The sequence below is a fragment of the Poromitra crassiceps genome (genome assembly GCF_964638095.1).
Source record: "Poromitra crassiceps genome assembly, chromosome: 3".
NCBI lineage: Eukaryota > Metazoa > Chordata > Actinopteri > Beryciformes > Melamphaidae > Poromitra > Poromitra crassiceps.
In genome coordinates, this window is record NC_139625.1 from 52,501,880 (window position 1) to 52,515,483 (window position 13,604).

Below are 13,604 nucleotides of genomic sequence, written 5' to 3' on the forward strand. Positions count from 1 at the left end.
TCTTTCAAACGAAGAGTGTCGTTTCCAAACTAGCGTGTAAAAGGTTATGTTTTTATGCAACAAAAGGTGACATAGTTTTGTGTCACACACTTGAATGATCATCCTCGCTTATCTCTTCCCATCGCTCAGCGTGACACATTTCCACATAAATGACAGCCTAGTTTCCACAGGCACTGAGTAAACGTTCTAAATGTGCCATGCAAGTCTGAGGTACACACAGTAGCCTACATATTGTTGATAAGAGTTGAAAGGGATAGGATGTGGTATTTGTGATCTTTCACCCCAGGGTACTGGTGTGACAGTGTGGTGCGGGCCTATTATTATCAGTGACATTGAGCTGCCTGACCGGAGAGAAAACCGGTCCTGCAGGTACAGCGCTGGAATACCTTAGCATGAATGTGGAATAACAAAGAGGGTTCAGTCGCTCTGGTAAGGAACACTCTCGTTATGCCCGTATTCTCCCTCTCAGGACCCTAACACAGGGATTCTCAACCTTTTTCATATCAACGCCAATGAGATTTAATCTCTCAAACCCAAATCTGAGAATATTGTTTATTGTTGGATATCACTTTGTCCTGAATTTCATAACTATCTGTATAGGTAGAGATATAATAACCTGTCACTGCCAGATGGTTTGTTTTCACATAACCTTCTGGGAAACTCTCGGGAAACCATTTCAAAGGGCAGGCACTTTCAAAAAATACCTGGCAGGTGAGTGGATGAATCATCTGTCTATCACATCTGTCACGGGCTCGCTCTCACTGGCGTCACACCAAAGGCCGCCCATAGTTGCCTCAAAGGACACCGATTGGTGCGAACCACTGGTGGTTGGGATTCAAACCAATAGATTGGAGCGTGGCAAGATGGATTTGTTGTGTGATCATGCAAATCCAGCTACCTCACGAGGTTAGAGATATAATAGTGAAACAAGGATAAAAAGAAATTCTACATTCTGTGTGTTCGTCTTGTAAATGACATAAAGGTGGAGTTTAACAATTAGGCAGTTTGCTGGGGACCCCCCGAAACTCCCTCACGGACCCCACGTTGAGAAACACTGGCCTAACGCACACCCAGTTTCTCTTAATTTCCTCTCTGTTTCATTCAGTTTATCCCCTTATCCCAATGACGCTGTATCGGTTTTGCAGTGTCCTTTCCTACAGTAGTTTCAGTTCCCTTTGAGGTTTCACGATTTTCACTTCTGACTTATATTTTCATAATTTCCCAAACTTTTTATTGGTGCACCCATGAGTCAACACTTGTCATGTGTGTTTTTCTTTTCTTTTTTAGGGATTGCCAACGAGATTTCTACATCCCGTGTATATAGCCAGACAGACAAAAATATGTATATATCCAGGCAGATAGAAATGTTTATTCCTCCTCAGAAAGGAACATTTTGTGAAAACATGGATATTTCTCATTTGTTTAAAACCCACTGCATCAAACTTATTCTTGTTCCTTTTTTCAGTACAGGCTCTGAAAAATACAACTTTCAACAATAATAAAAAATGGGTCAATTCTGATACATCAAGGTGCTCTTTGTGGTGACTTGGAAAAAAGACTGGTCGTCACAGAACTAGTGAGCACTAAACTAAATCCCCACAACCAAACTACAGGGAACATATTGGATGAGTGAGAGTATATTGAATATGTTGCAGTGAACACCAATGCTGAGTGGACATCTAAATAAACATAGGAGTAGTTATACATACTGTAATTGACCACATACTGTACGTCTTAACAAAGAGCCACAGGATAAGGAAGGGCATGTGAAACAGGGGTGTGAAAATATACTAAATAAATAAATAAATTTTATATATATATATATATATATATATATATATATATATATATATATATATATTATCTGTCTTTTACCTATACTCTTTTATCAATAATGCTCAATATTTGTGTTAAAACCTATATTTTTTGTTGAGTTTAAGAACAGGGTAAGGTCATTCTGAAGTGAATTTCTAGTACCATGCTATTCTGTGTTTCTCTGTTGTAGCCCCACTGTAACCGGCAGAAACAGACACAAGAACACAGAGAAATTAAGATGGGGGAAGGTTGAAGAGTATGGAAAACTCACATTTGGCATAAACTCACCAAAAACACACTTAAAAACCCTGATGTCCCTCACTATAAACTACAATGAAAGATAAATAGATTCATATACTGTGGAATTATAACACTGCATACTGTACCAGATACCATGGCTTATACTGTATACATACAAAACCTATACAAAACTTACTACATACAAGATCAATAAAGTATGGTACATGATCCCAGTTTCTCCATTTCTACCTAAGATTTATCCAAGACCAAGGCTACCCATAGTCTGAGGATGCTTGCTTTCCTTCCATCCATCTGAATGTGTAAACATTAGAAAGTTACGTAAATCATAACTTATATGGAGACACTTAATGAGTAAACTGCTTTCAGTAGTCTAGTTCCAGGTTAGTTCAGCTAGTTTCAGGTTAACCAGGAGTGTGGACACAAGAAAACAAAATTCACACGAAATAGGAGACTCCTTAGGGTTGCCAACCGTCCCTCAAAATAAGGAATCGTCCCGTATTTGGAAAGTAAAAGATGTGTTCCTTATTGAACTGTTAAGGAATGCACTTTGTTTGGTATTTTGGGGGAATGACAGGGTGATTTGTATGAGATAGAAGGAGCCCCTGCTGCTCTCCCTCAGCCTGTCTGTCATGCTGCTCTCCCTCAGCCTGTCTGTCATGCTGCTCTCCCTCAGCCTGTCTGTCATGTTATTGTAAGCGAGTGTTCAGGCTTTGCACTCTCAGTAGAAAACAGGGAGGCTGCTTAACGTTGGAATCAGATGCCATCAGGTTTATTCACAGGAGTGTGCCTGTGCCTCAGAGGCAGAGTGTGAGAGAAGTCACACGCACTTAACACCATCACTTACAGTTCCAGCCTCCAAAATAAAACCTGACATGTGCTCTACTTGCATAAACTGTTACATCAACTTACTGTAAATCACTCAGAGCCTTAACTATGAGGAACCTCAATAAGAATAGCTTACATTATGTTCCACTACCCAAACAGATAATGCTTCAAATTAGTCATGGCTCAGATACAGTAGTCTACTACTGAAGGGCAGGTGGATATTTGTGGTCCACAGTTAGTCGGAGCTAATCATCACCCCTAACGCTAACCCCCCTCCCCCCCACTTATTTATATTTCAGGATTTTTGCAACCCAGACTGATACTAGAGTCTTTAGAGTGGTTTGCTGTAAAGCAACTGCACTTTTGTAAAGATACACATACATAAGATGCTTAAATATGCTTAAATTGAAAATTAAATTTCAACAAATTAAGATTGATGTAATTGACAAACGATAACACCTAATAGAAAAACTGTTAGCCCTCATGTATAGTAAGCTGGGTATCCCAGGCTAGCATTCGACCCTTTCATTTCATGCTACTTTCATGCTACCAGGGAGAGGGGGTTGAACAATGCAGGAGCGAATAACAGAAACTAAATGGGTGGGGGGAATGGGGGTGTGTGTGTGTGAATGAAACTGAGGTTGTATACAACCAGTATTCAAAGTGGGAGGCAGGCCTCCCCAGGGGGGGCTCCAAGCAGTTTCAGGGGAGGCTCAGTGAATGGCAGTGAAAAAATATTACATGAGTTATCAAAAGGAGATCACATAAAATAGCCTAAAATGTGTGTGATTTGGTTAAAGAGATAGTTCAGAGATACAGTAGTTTCGGGGAATTTGACAGTCTTTCCTACTTTCCCAGAGTCAGAAACAAATAAATGCCTTCAGACAGACCTTTTGTATTTGGTGTAGTCTGAAGTACGGTATATCAAACAGCAATATCAGGCTATCTTGGCTCAATTGTTGAGTGTCTACAGGATCAAATAACAATCATGAACCCATAGGCATCCAGGAATTAAGCGGGGAGGGGGGGGGGGGGGGGGGCTCTTTTTCCAACTGTTGTCTGGGGGGAGGCCCACAGTCTCAGACTTTGAAGACCCCTGCCGTACCATATCCCTGCCTGATGTAACACTGCTCTACACCCTGCTGACTGCAGCTCCCAAGGGGCTGGTCTGTGGCTTTGTTTCCCACATGGAGGCTCTATCAGTGGGCTCCACTTCTGCGGCACTCCTTGGATGTGTGGGTCTGCATAACTGTGCAGCATCATAATAACTGTGCATCATAATAACTGTGTAGCATCATAATAACTGTGCAGCATCATAATAACTGTGCAGCATCATAATAACTGTGCAGCATCATAATAACTGTGTAGCATCATAATAACTGTGCAGCATCATAACTGTGCAGCATCAGCATCATAATAACTGTGCAGCATCATAATAACTGTGCAGCATCATAATAACTGTGTAGCATCATAATAACTGTGCAGCATCATAACTGTGCAGCATCAGCATCATAATAACTGTGCAGCATCATAACTGTGCAGCATCAGCATCATAATAACTGTGCAGCATCATAATAACTGTGCAGCATCATAATAACTGTGCAGCATCATAATAACTGTGCAGCATCATAATAACTGTGCAGCATCATAATAACTGTGCAGCATCATAATAACTGTGTAGCATCATAATAACTGTGCAGCATCATAACTGTGCAGCATCAGCATCATAATAACTGTGCAGCATCATAACTGTGCAGCATCAGCATCATAATAACTGTGCAGCATCATAATAACTGTGCAGCATCATAATAACTGTGTCGCATCATCATAATAACTGTGCAGCATCATAACTGTGCAGCATCATAATAACTGTGTAGCATCATAATAACTGTGCAGCATCATAATAACTGTGTAACATCATAATAACTGTGCAGCATCATAACTGTGCAGCATCAGCATCATAATAACTGTGCAGCATCATAACTGTGCAGCATCATAACTGTGCAGCATCATAATAACTGTGCAGCATCATAACTATGCAGCATCATAATAACTGTGCAGCATCATAATAAATGTGTAGCATCATAATAAATGTGTAGCATCATAATAAATGTGCAGCATCATAATAACTGTCTAGCATCATAATAACTGTGTAGCATCATAATAACTGTGCAGCATCATAACTGTGCAGCATCATAATAACTGTGCAGCATCATAACTGTGCAGCATCATAATAACTGTGCAGCATCATAATAACTGTGCAGCATCATAATAACTGTGCAGCATCATAATAACTGTGCAGCATCATAATAACTATGCAGCATCATAATAACTGTGCAGCATCATAATAACTGTGCAGCATCATAATAACTGTGCAGCATCATAATAACTGTGCAGCATCATAATAACTGTGCAGCATCATAATAACTGTGCAGCATCATAATAACTGTGTAGCATCATAATAACTGTGCAGCATCATAATAACTGTGTAGCATCATAATAACTGTGTAGCATCATAATAACTGTGCAGCATCATAATAACTGTGCAGCATCATAATAACTGTGTAGCATCATAATAACTGTGCAGCATCATAATAACTGTGTAGCATCATAATAACTGTGCAGCATCATAATAACTGTGTAGCATCATAATAACTGTGTAGCATCATAATAACTGTGCAGCATCATAATAACTGTGCATCATAATAACTATGCAGCATCATAATAACTGTGCAGCATCATAATAACTGTGTAGCATCATAATAACTGTGCAGCATCATAATAACTGTGTAGCATCATAATAACTGTGTAGCATCATAATAACTGTGTAGCATCATAATAACTGTGCAGCATCATAACTGTGCAGCATCATAATAACTGTGCAGCATCATAATAACTGTGTAGCATCATAATAACTGTGTAGCATCATAACTGTGCAGCATCATAATAACTGTGTAGCATCATAATAACTGTGCAGCATCATAATAACTGTGTAGCATCATAATAACTGTGTAGCATCATAATAACTGTGCAGCATCATAATAACTGTGTAGCATCATAATAACTGTGTAGCATCATAATAACTGTGCATCATAATAACTATGCAGCATCATAATAACTGTGCAGCATCATAATAACTGTGTAGCATCATAATAACTGTGCAGCATCATAATAACTGTGTAGCATCATAATAACTGTGTAGCATCATAATAACTGTGTAGCATCATAATAACTGTGCAGCATCATAACTGTGCAGCATCATAATAACTATGCAGCATCATAATAACTGTGCAGCATCATAATAACTGTGCAGCATCATAATAACTATGCAGCATCATAATAACTGTGCAGCATCATAACTGTGCAGCATCAGCATCATAATAACTGTGCAGCATCATAACTGTGCAGCATCATAATAACTATGCAGCATCATAATAACTGTGCAGCATCATAATAACTGTGCAGCATCATAATAACTATGCAGCATCATAATAACTGTGCAGCATCATAATAACTGTGCAGCATCATAATAACTGTGCAGCATCATAATAACTGTGCAGCATCATAATAACTGTGCAGCATCATAATAACTGTGCAGCATCATAATAACTGTGTAGCATCATAATAACTGTGTAGCATCATAACTGTGCAGCATCATAATAACTGTGCAGCATCATAATAACTGTGCAGCATCATAATAACTGTGCAGCATCATAATAACTGTGCATCATAATAACTGTGTAGCATCATAATAACTGTGCAGCATCATAATAACTGTGCATCATAATAACTGTGCAGCATCATAATAACTGTGTAGCATCATAATAACTGTGTAGCATCATAATAACTGTGCAGCATCATAATAACTGTGTAGCATCATAATAACTGTGCAGCATCATAATAACTGTGCAGCATCATAATAACTGTGTAGCATCATAATAACTGTGTAGCATCATAACTGTGCAGCATCATAATAACTGTGCAGCATCATAATAACTGTGTAGCATCATAATAACTGTGTAGCATCATAACAACTGTGCAGCATCATAATAAATGTGCAGCATCATAATGCACCAACTGAATGCAAAAGAATGTTCATGTTCACAATTCAGTCACAAGCAAAAGGGCATGTGCCAGATGTCAGGTGTGTGTCACTATATGATGAGTGTGTTCATGTATGTATGGTCACTATGCATCGAGGGGCGCGGGGTCAGACCTGGGTGCTGTAGGGGCGCGGCGGGGGTGGGAACATGTCCGTGGGACTGTAGTAACCCAGAGGGGAGGGGCCCCGTGGGGAGGGGCCCCGCGGGGTGACAGACAGTGGGAGGGGGTTCTCGTAGTAGGTGTGGAAGCCCAGCCGCTCCCCTCCGTTACACATGTCGTCCATGAGTCCAGAGCGGAGGTAGCATGGCGAGCAGGTGGGGCAGTGGTTGCGAAGGGGAGCCGTGTCCGGCTGGTCCACAGGCGTGACGGGCGTGCCGTTCATGGCGAGGGCGCTGCACGCGTTGCAGGCCAAGTGAGCGTGGGAGTCCCCTTCCACCGCAGAGCCCCCGCCCCCCTCTGAGTCATTCTTCTTACAGCAGTAGTACTGTGGAATGAGCGAGAGACACGGGGAGAGAAAGTGAGGAGGTGTTGGGGCTTCAGTTTTTGTTCCTGTCACTAATGTGCACAACAGAGACAGGGAAGAGAATACTTGAGAAACTTGACTTGGGTTCTGGTGACTTGGGACTTGACTTGTCTTTGACTTGTACTGTACTTGAATGACTTTCTAAAGCCTGGACAAAAGTTATTGTGTTGGTGTAAATACCTTAGACCAGAGGTTCTCAAATGTTTCTCTGCTGAGGACCCCTTACAAGATAGAAAATATACCGGGCACCCCCTCATTCTGATTTGTGATTTTGGGCTAAGCTTAATTGTTTCCACGGTAACATGCTTGACTTTTAAATTGATAGGTTTGTTAGATTAGAATGTAATCCATGAACCATTTTAGATTTAAAGCATACAATATTTTCGTTGAACTATGAAGCTTTTGCACACACCAAAAAAGTTTTAATTTAGATTTTCCTGAAAACTTTTCGCGGACCCCCTGGCAAAGTGCCACGGACCCCTGGGGGTCCCCGGATCCCCATTTGAGAACCACTGCCTTAGACTGAAGAGAGTTTTCCATAAGACAACTTAATGTAATATAATTTATTTTGAGTAACAGTAACTTCAATGATTATTGAAGTTGAAACCGATTATAGAAATGAAACTCATGATGCACTTACCAGGTTTTTATCCCATTCATATTTTGTTTTCTTGAAGATATTAAATTGATACTGGTCTGTTGATTTGTTCTGACTTGACTCAGTAGCTAATCTACATTTAGACTTGAGACTTGTGCCTCAACACTTGAGACTGACTTGGGACTCGAGCAAAGTTGACTTGGTCACATCACTGGCGCTCATCAAAGTCAAAGTCAATCTAAGATGAAGATTAGACGTTAAAAAATATAGTTGGAAAATGAAATAAAAAGTCAAGAAATTTAGACAAAATTAAAGGTGTACTAAGATGATCCGATCTACATGTTAAACTAACTAACCAAAATAAAATAAAAACATGTTGTGAAGTGTGTGCGCTTTAATGAGCATGGTACAGGTTGGAGACCACATTGCATTAATCAACCAGCAGGGGGCACTGTTCCATTTCATGGAACTCCCTCTTGTGATGTCACAGGGATGCAAACTAGTCACCTTTAGGTGACATCGCCTTTTTCATTCCAAAATGAGAGGATTTCTGAGTGGTTTTATGTCTGCCTTGGTATCTGTCACCTTTTTTCCAATCTCCATGACTTTGCATCCCTGTGTCAGTCCCAGCAGAACGCTCTCCTCTTGAGATGTCACATGCCCATTTAAAGAATGCCACCTTTTCCTCCATATTTATACCGTGGGGGCCTTTGTGTTTTTTTTGTACCTGGAGTCTACAGTAACAGAGCACTGCTACAATGCACAGCAGTATCAGCCCGGCGAGAATTCCTCCGGTTATAACAACAGTTCCCGCTGACATTCGACCAGCTCTCCATCAAACCCTTCATATGGAGAGAGAGACAGAGAGAGAGTGACGGAGAGAGAGAGAAAGAGAGGGAGGGAGAGAGAAGGGAGAATATGTTTGATTGACAGACTATCAGACATCTCGATCATGGCAGCAATGGAGACAAAGCTCAAATTTCTTACAGAACATTCAGTGTACTTACGTTCAACAAAGGTTTCTATGATACCTGCAAAGATAACCCATTTGGCTTGAATTAGTTGGATTATTTGATATCATGATACATGATATAAAGAAAGGCTATATGAGGCACTACAGAGGGCATGTAGTATAGTACGTATTTTCTTGATGCATTGTCTCTGGTGATAATTAACACACAAGATTTTGTGAACATGTTCAGCATTGTACATTTCGTGCAGTTAAATTATGAAAAAGTAATCAGCATTGGTGATAGGGGTGTCGAAATCTCTCTATTATTAGATATATCGTGATGTGGGCGTGGACGATTCTGAATCGATGCACAAATGTAAAACAAAAAGATGATCTAATGTTAATTAATAACGTGATGTTGGCGGAAAGAAAAAGGTGAAACTCAGCTGCAAGGGCTTTGCAGGACCTGAACCGTCTACAGCACGACACGGCAGAGTAGAACTTCAAAAAGGCAGCGGTGGCAAACATTGATTTATTTTTGCATCCCTGTGTCAGTCCCAGCAGAACGTTCTCCTCTTGTGATGTCACACGCCCATTTAGAGAATGCCACCTTCCTTCCGTCACCTAAGGGGGCAACAACATCTGAGCTCTACAGCTGAGACTGACTTACACTAGAGGACAGCGGGAGAGGGAGAGATGGAGGAGTGTGACACGGTGGAGGATCATGATGCTGCTCTCAAAACCTCCACTCACTGGAACTCCTGCAGGAAGAGAAACATGGCAGGACTTATGTCAAGAGGAAAGACTTAGCAGGAGACAAATGGTAAATGGACTGCATTTATATAGCGCTTTTATCCAAGGTGCCTACATTCACCCATTCATACACAGAGGGCGGCAGGCTGCCACACAGGGTGCTGGCACAGCCATCGGGAGCAATTTGGGGTTCAGTGTTTTGCCCATGGACACTTCGACATGCGGACTGGAGGAGCCGGGGATCGAACCACCGACCTTCTGGTTGGTGGACGACGTGCTCTACCTCCTGAGCCACAGCCACCCCCCCCACATATTAGCAGCTGATCACACCTGCTCGCTCACATGTCATGGAATCTGGTCTGAAGGACAAAACACATTTAGAATATGATGTACTGTCATTTAGAAGGGACAGTTGTGGAGTACCATTGCTTTCCAATCTGCCCACTCCACTGAATTGAGTTTTGGCTGCTTCTGGTCTGGCACGGTGACATGTAACAGCGATTTCCTCTGTTGAACAAATTATTAGCCAATCAGTGCCGAGGGCGATCTGATGATTACCCAATCAGCGCCAATAAACAGCACATCGGCGGGACTAATGCCGTTGTCAAGTGCACTGAGGAGGAGTAACACCCACAATGCCAGCCGCCATAGATGAGATAGACGCTGCTATTGAGGCTGAACAGGCCTTTATTCAAAAGTTTTTTTTTTTTTTTTGCGTTCTCCCAACTGGATCAATGTTATATTCAGGTGGATATGTTTGTCTCTAGTGATTGGTTAGAGAAAATCTATTCCCCCTGAGGGATTCCCCTCATGGAAATCGTTTTTAGACCGGAGGCGATGTCAGACTAGAAGATGGAAATGGAGTCTAACGAATTGACAAATCAGTCTGACATCAGGCTGGGAGTGCTACTGAACTCAAACAAGCCCACTGGGAATGGGAAACAGGTTTCTTCACTGACTGGATGTGGACGGTGATGAATTAGCATGCTGGACGTAGCAAAACCTGCTGTGTGCACTACACACCATGGACAGTAGGCTGTGCTGCTGTGTGCACTACACCATATGGACAGTAGGCTGTGCTGCTGTGTGCACTACACCATATAGACAGTAGGCTGTGCATGCAGTAGGCCTACAATTTCAGCATACTAAATTCAAGTCATACATGCATCTAGTGTCAAGTTGCTTTTCAGTGACTGATTAATTTGATCATCACTCAATGCATAGATAATTTATCATTATATGAACTCCTGCCTGGGGAGCATTTTGTTGTTGACTGATAATTCAGCAACATACAAGTACAGATGTATTTACTAAAACACCCCAAATTACCATAGGGCTATATATGATGAGAAAACTCCATGTGCCTGATGGTGTCATGGGAGCTCAGCCAGTACCCACACATAAGACACATTACATTACATTACATCCAATATAGCTTCTCTGCCAGGTGCAAATGAAGAAGAGACATGGAAAGCCACACACTACTGCCTGCCTTTTCTTTGGAGGCAGTTTATAGAGTGCAGTGCAACTCCTGTCAGCATTTACACTGCATTGCAGATACATAATGAGGATGAGGTTAAGGTTTATAACAATAATTTTAATACCTAAAAACTAAGGACTAAACAACAACAACACAAACTACATCAAACCAAAAGAACAAAAAAGTGCACACAGGTGAGGAGGGAGAGCGACACTGGTCTGCAGGCTTTTAAGGTCAACATACTGTAACTGTTTATTTAAATGTTTTAAACTTTCTAGTTTTACAAGGGTCAAACAAATACAATGATTTATTAGCAAACACACGCCCAGAGATAGTGTGAGGGTCTGCTGCCTCTGGAGCCCCATGTTTCCCTCACTGATTTCCAACAGTCTGAATACAAACCAAACACTGAAGGTGAGTAGGCCATCCTGCTTTTTGCAAATACTCTTTGACGCAGGTATGCCAAGCACTACCAGCCATGACCACAAGGGGCAATAACTGACCCTAATGCATGGTTAAGTAAGTAGTACTACTATACCACCTACTCAGATACGGTAGGATGAGAAAACTAGACAGCTGAATGCACCTGAATCTCTGCCGCTTCTAAATATGTACCACAATCGCCAAGAAGACAGGGAGTAAAGGAGGGAGAGTGAGGTAAAGAGAAAGGTGTGTGTGTGTGTGTGTGTGTGTGTGTGTGTGTGTGTGATGTGTGTGTGTGTGTGTGTGTGATATGTATGTGCGCGTCTGTGTGTGTATGTGTGTGTGTGTGTGTGTGTGTGTGTGTGTACAGGGAGTAAAGGAGGGAGAGTGAGGTAAAGAGAAAGGTGTGTGTGTGTGTGTGTGTGTGTGTGTGTGTGTGTGTGTGTGTGTGTGTGTGTGTGCGTCTGTGTGTGTGTGTGTGTGTGTGTGCGTGCGCGTCTGTGTGTGTGTGTGTGTGTGTGTGTGTGTGTGTGTGTGTGTGTTAAATGTGCATGTGAGCCTCCCGACCAGGCGGCTCCCTCTGTGCAGTATCTTCATTGCGTCATGGCTCTAAATTATATAGACCACGGGCTGGGATAATGCTGTTAAAAGCAATGTGAAGTCTCTCTCGCTCCATCTATCGTCTATCTCTCTCTTCTGTTCTCTACTCCTCTTCTCCATTCTACTCCTCCATCTCTCCCCTCTCTCTTCTCTACTCCCGGTCTCCTTCTCTGCTCCTCCTTATGCTTTGTGCTTCTGCCATCCTCCCTTTGTCTTCCATTCACTCTTTCCCCCACTTCCTACTCCCTCAGCACACACAGCATCACTCCCCTCTACCTGCTCTCTACTCCCTCAGCACACACAGCATCACTCCCCTCTACCTGCTCTCTACTCCCTCAGCACACACAGCATCACTCCCCTCTACCTGCTCTCTACTCCCTCAGCACACACAGCATCACTCCCCTCTACCTGCTCTCTACTCCCTCAGCACACACAGCATCACTCCCCTCTACCTGCTCTCTACTCCCTCAGCACACACAGCATCACTCCCCTCTACCTGCTCTCTACTCCCTCACCACACACAGCATCACTCCCCTCTACCTGCTCTCTACTCCCTCAGCACACACAGCATCACTCCCCTCTACCTGCTCTCTACTCCCTCAGCACACACAGCATCACTCCCCTCTACCTGCTCTCTACTCCCTCACCACACACAGCATCACTCCCCTCTACCTGCTCTCTACTCCCTCAGCACACACAGCATCACTCCCCTCTACCTGCTCTCTACTCCCTCACCACACACAGCATCACTCCCCTCTACCTGCTCTCTACTCCCTCAGCACACACAGCATCACTCCCCTCTACCTGCTCTCTACTCCCTCAGCACACACAGCATCACTCCCCTCTACCTGCTCTCTACTCCCTCAGCACACACAGCATCACTCCCCTCTACCTGCTCTCTACTCCCTCACCACACAGCATCACTCCCCTCTACCTGCTCTCTACTCCCTCAGCACACACAGCATCACTCCCCTCTACCTGCTCTCTACTCCCTCACCACACACAGCATCACTCCCCTCTACCTGCTCTCTACTCCCTCAGCACACACAGCATCACTCCCCTCTACCTGCTCTCTACTCCCTCAGCACACACAGCATCACTCCCCTCTACCTGCTCTCTACTCCCTCAACACACACAGCATCACTCCCCTCTACCTGCTCTCTACTCCCTCACCACACACAGCATCACTCCCCTCTACCTGCTCTCTACTCCCTCACCACACACAGCATCCCTCCCCTCTACCTGCTCTCTACTCCCTCAGCACACACAG

The 13,604-nt window shown here is 42.9% G+C and overlaps 1 protein-coding gene across 1 annotated transcript; it reads right to left on the reverse strand.

Moving 5' to 3' along the window:
- Nucleotides 1-7,111: 7,111 nt before the first annotated feature.
- Nucleotides 7,112-8,946, reverse strand: LOC310773717 (protein FAM163A-like; the record flags this gene model as incomplete). The annotated part of the gene is made up of 2 exons (XM_083633650.1): nt 7,112-7,489; nt 8,854-8,946. The coding sequence occupies 2 exons, from the start codon at nt 8,944-8,946 to the stop codon at nt 7,112-7,114; spliced, it is 471 nt and encodes a 156-aa protein (XP_083489776.1).
- Between the last annotated feature and the right edge of the window lie 4,658 nt (nt 8,947-13,604).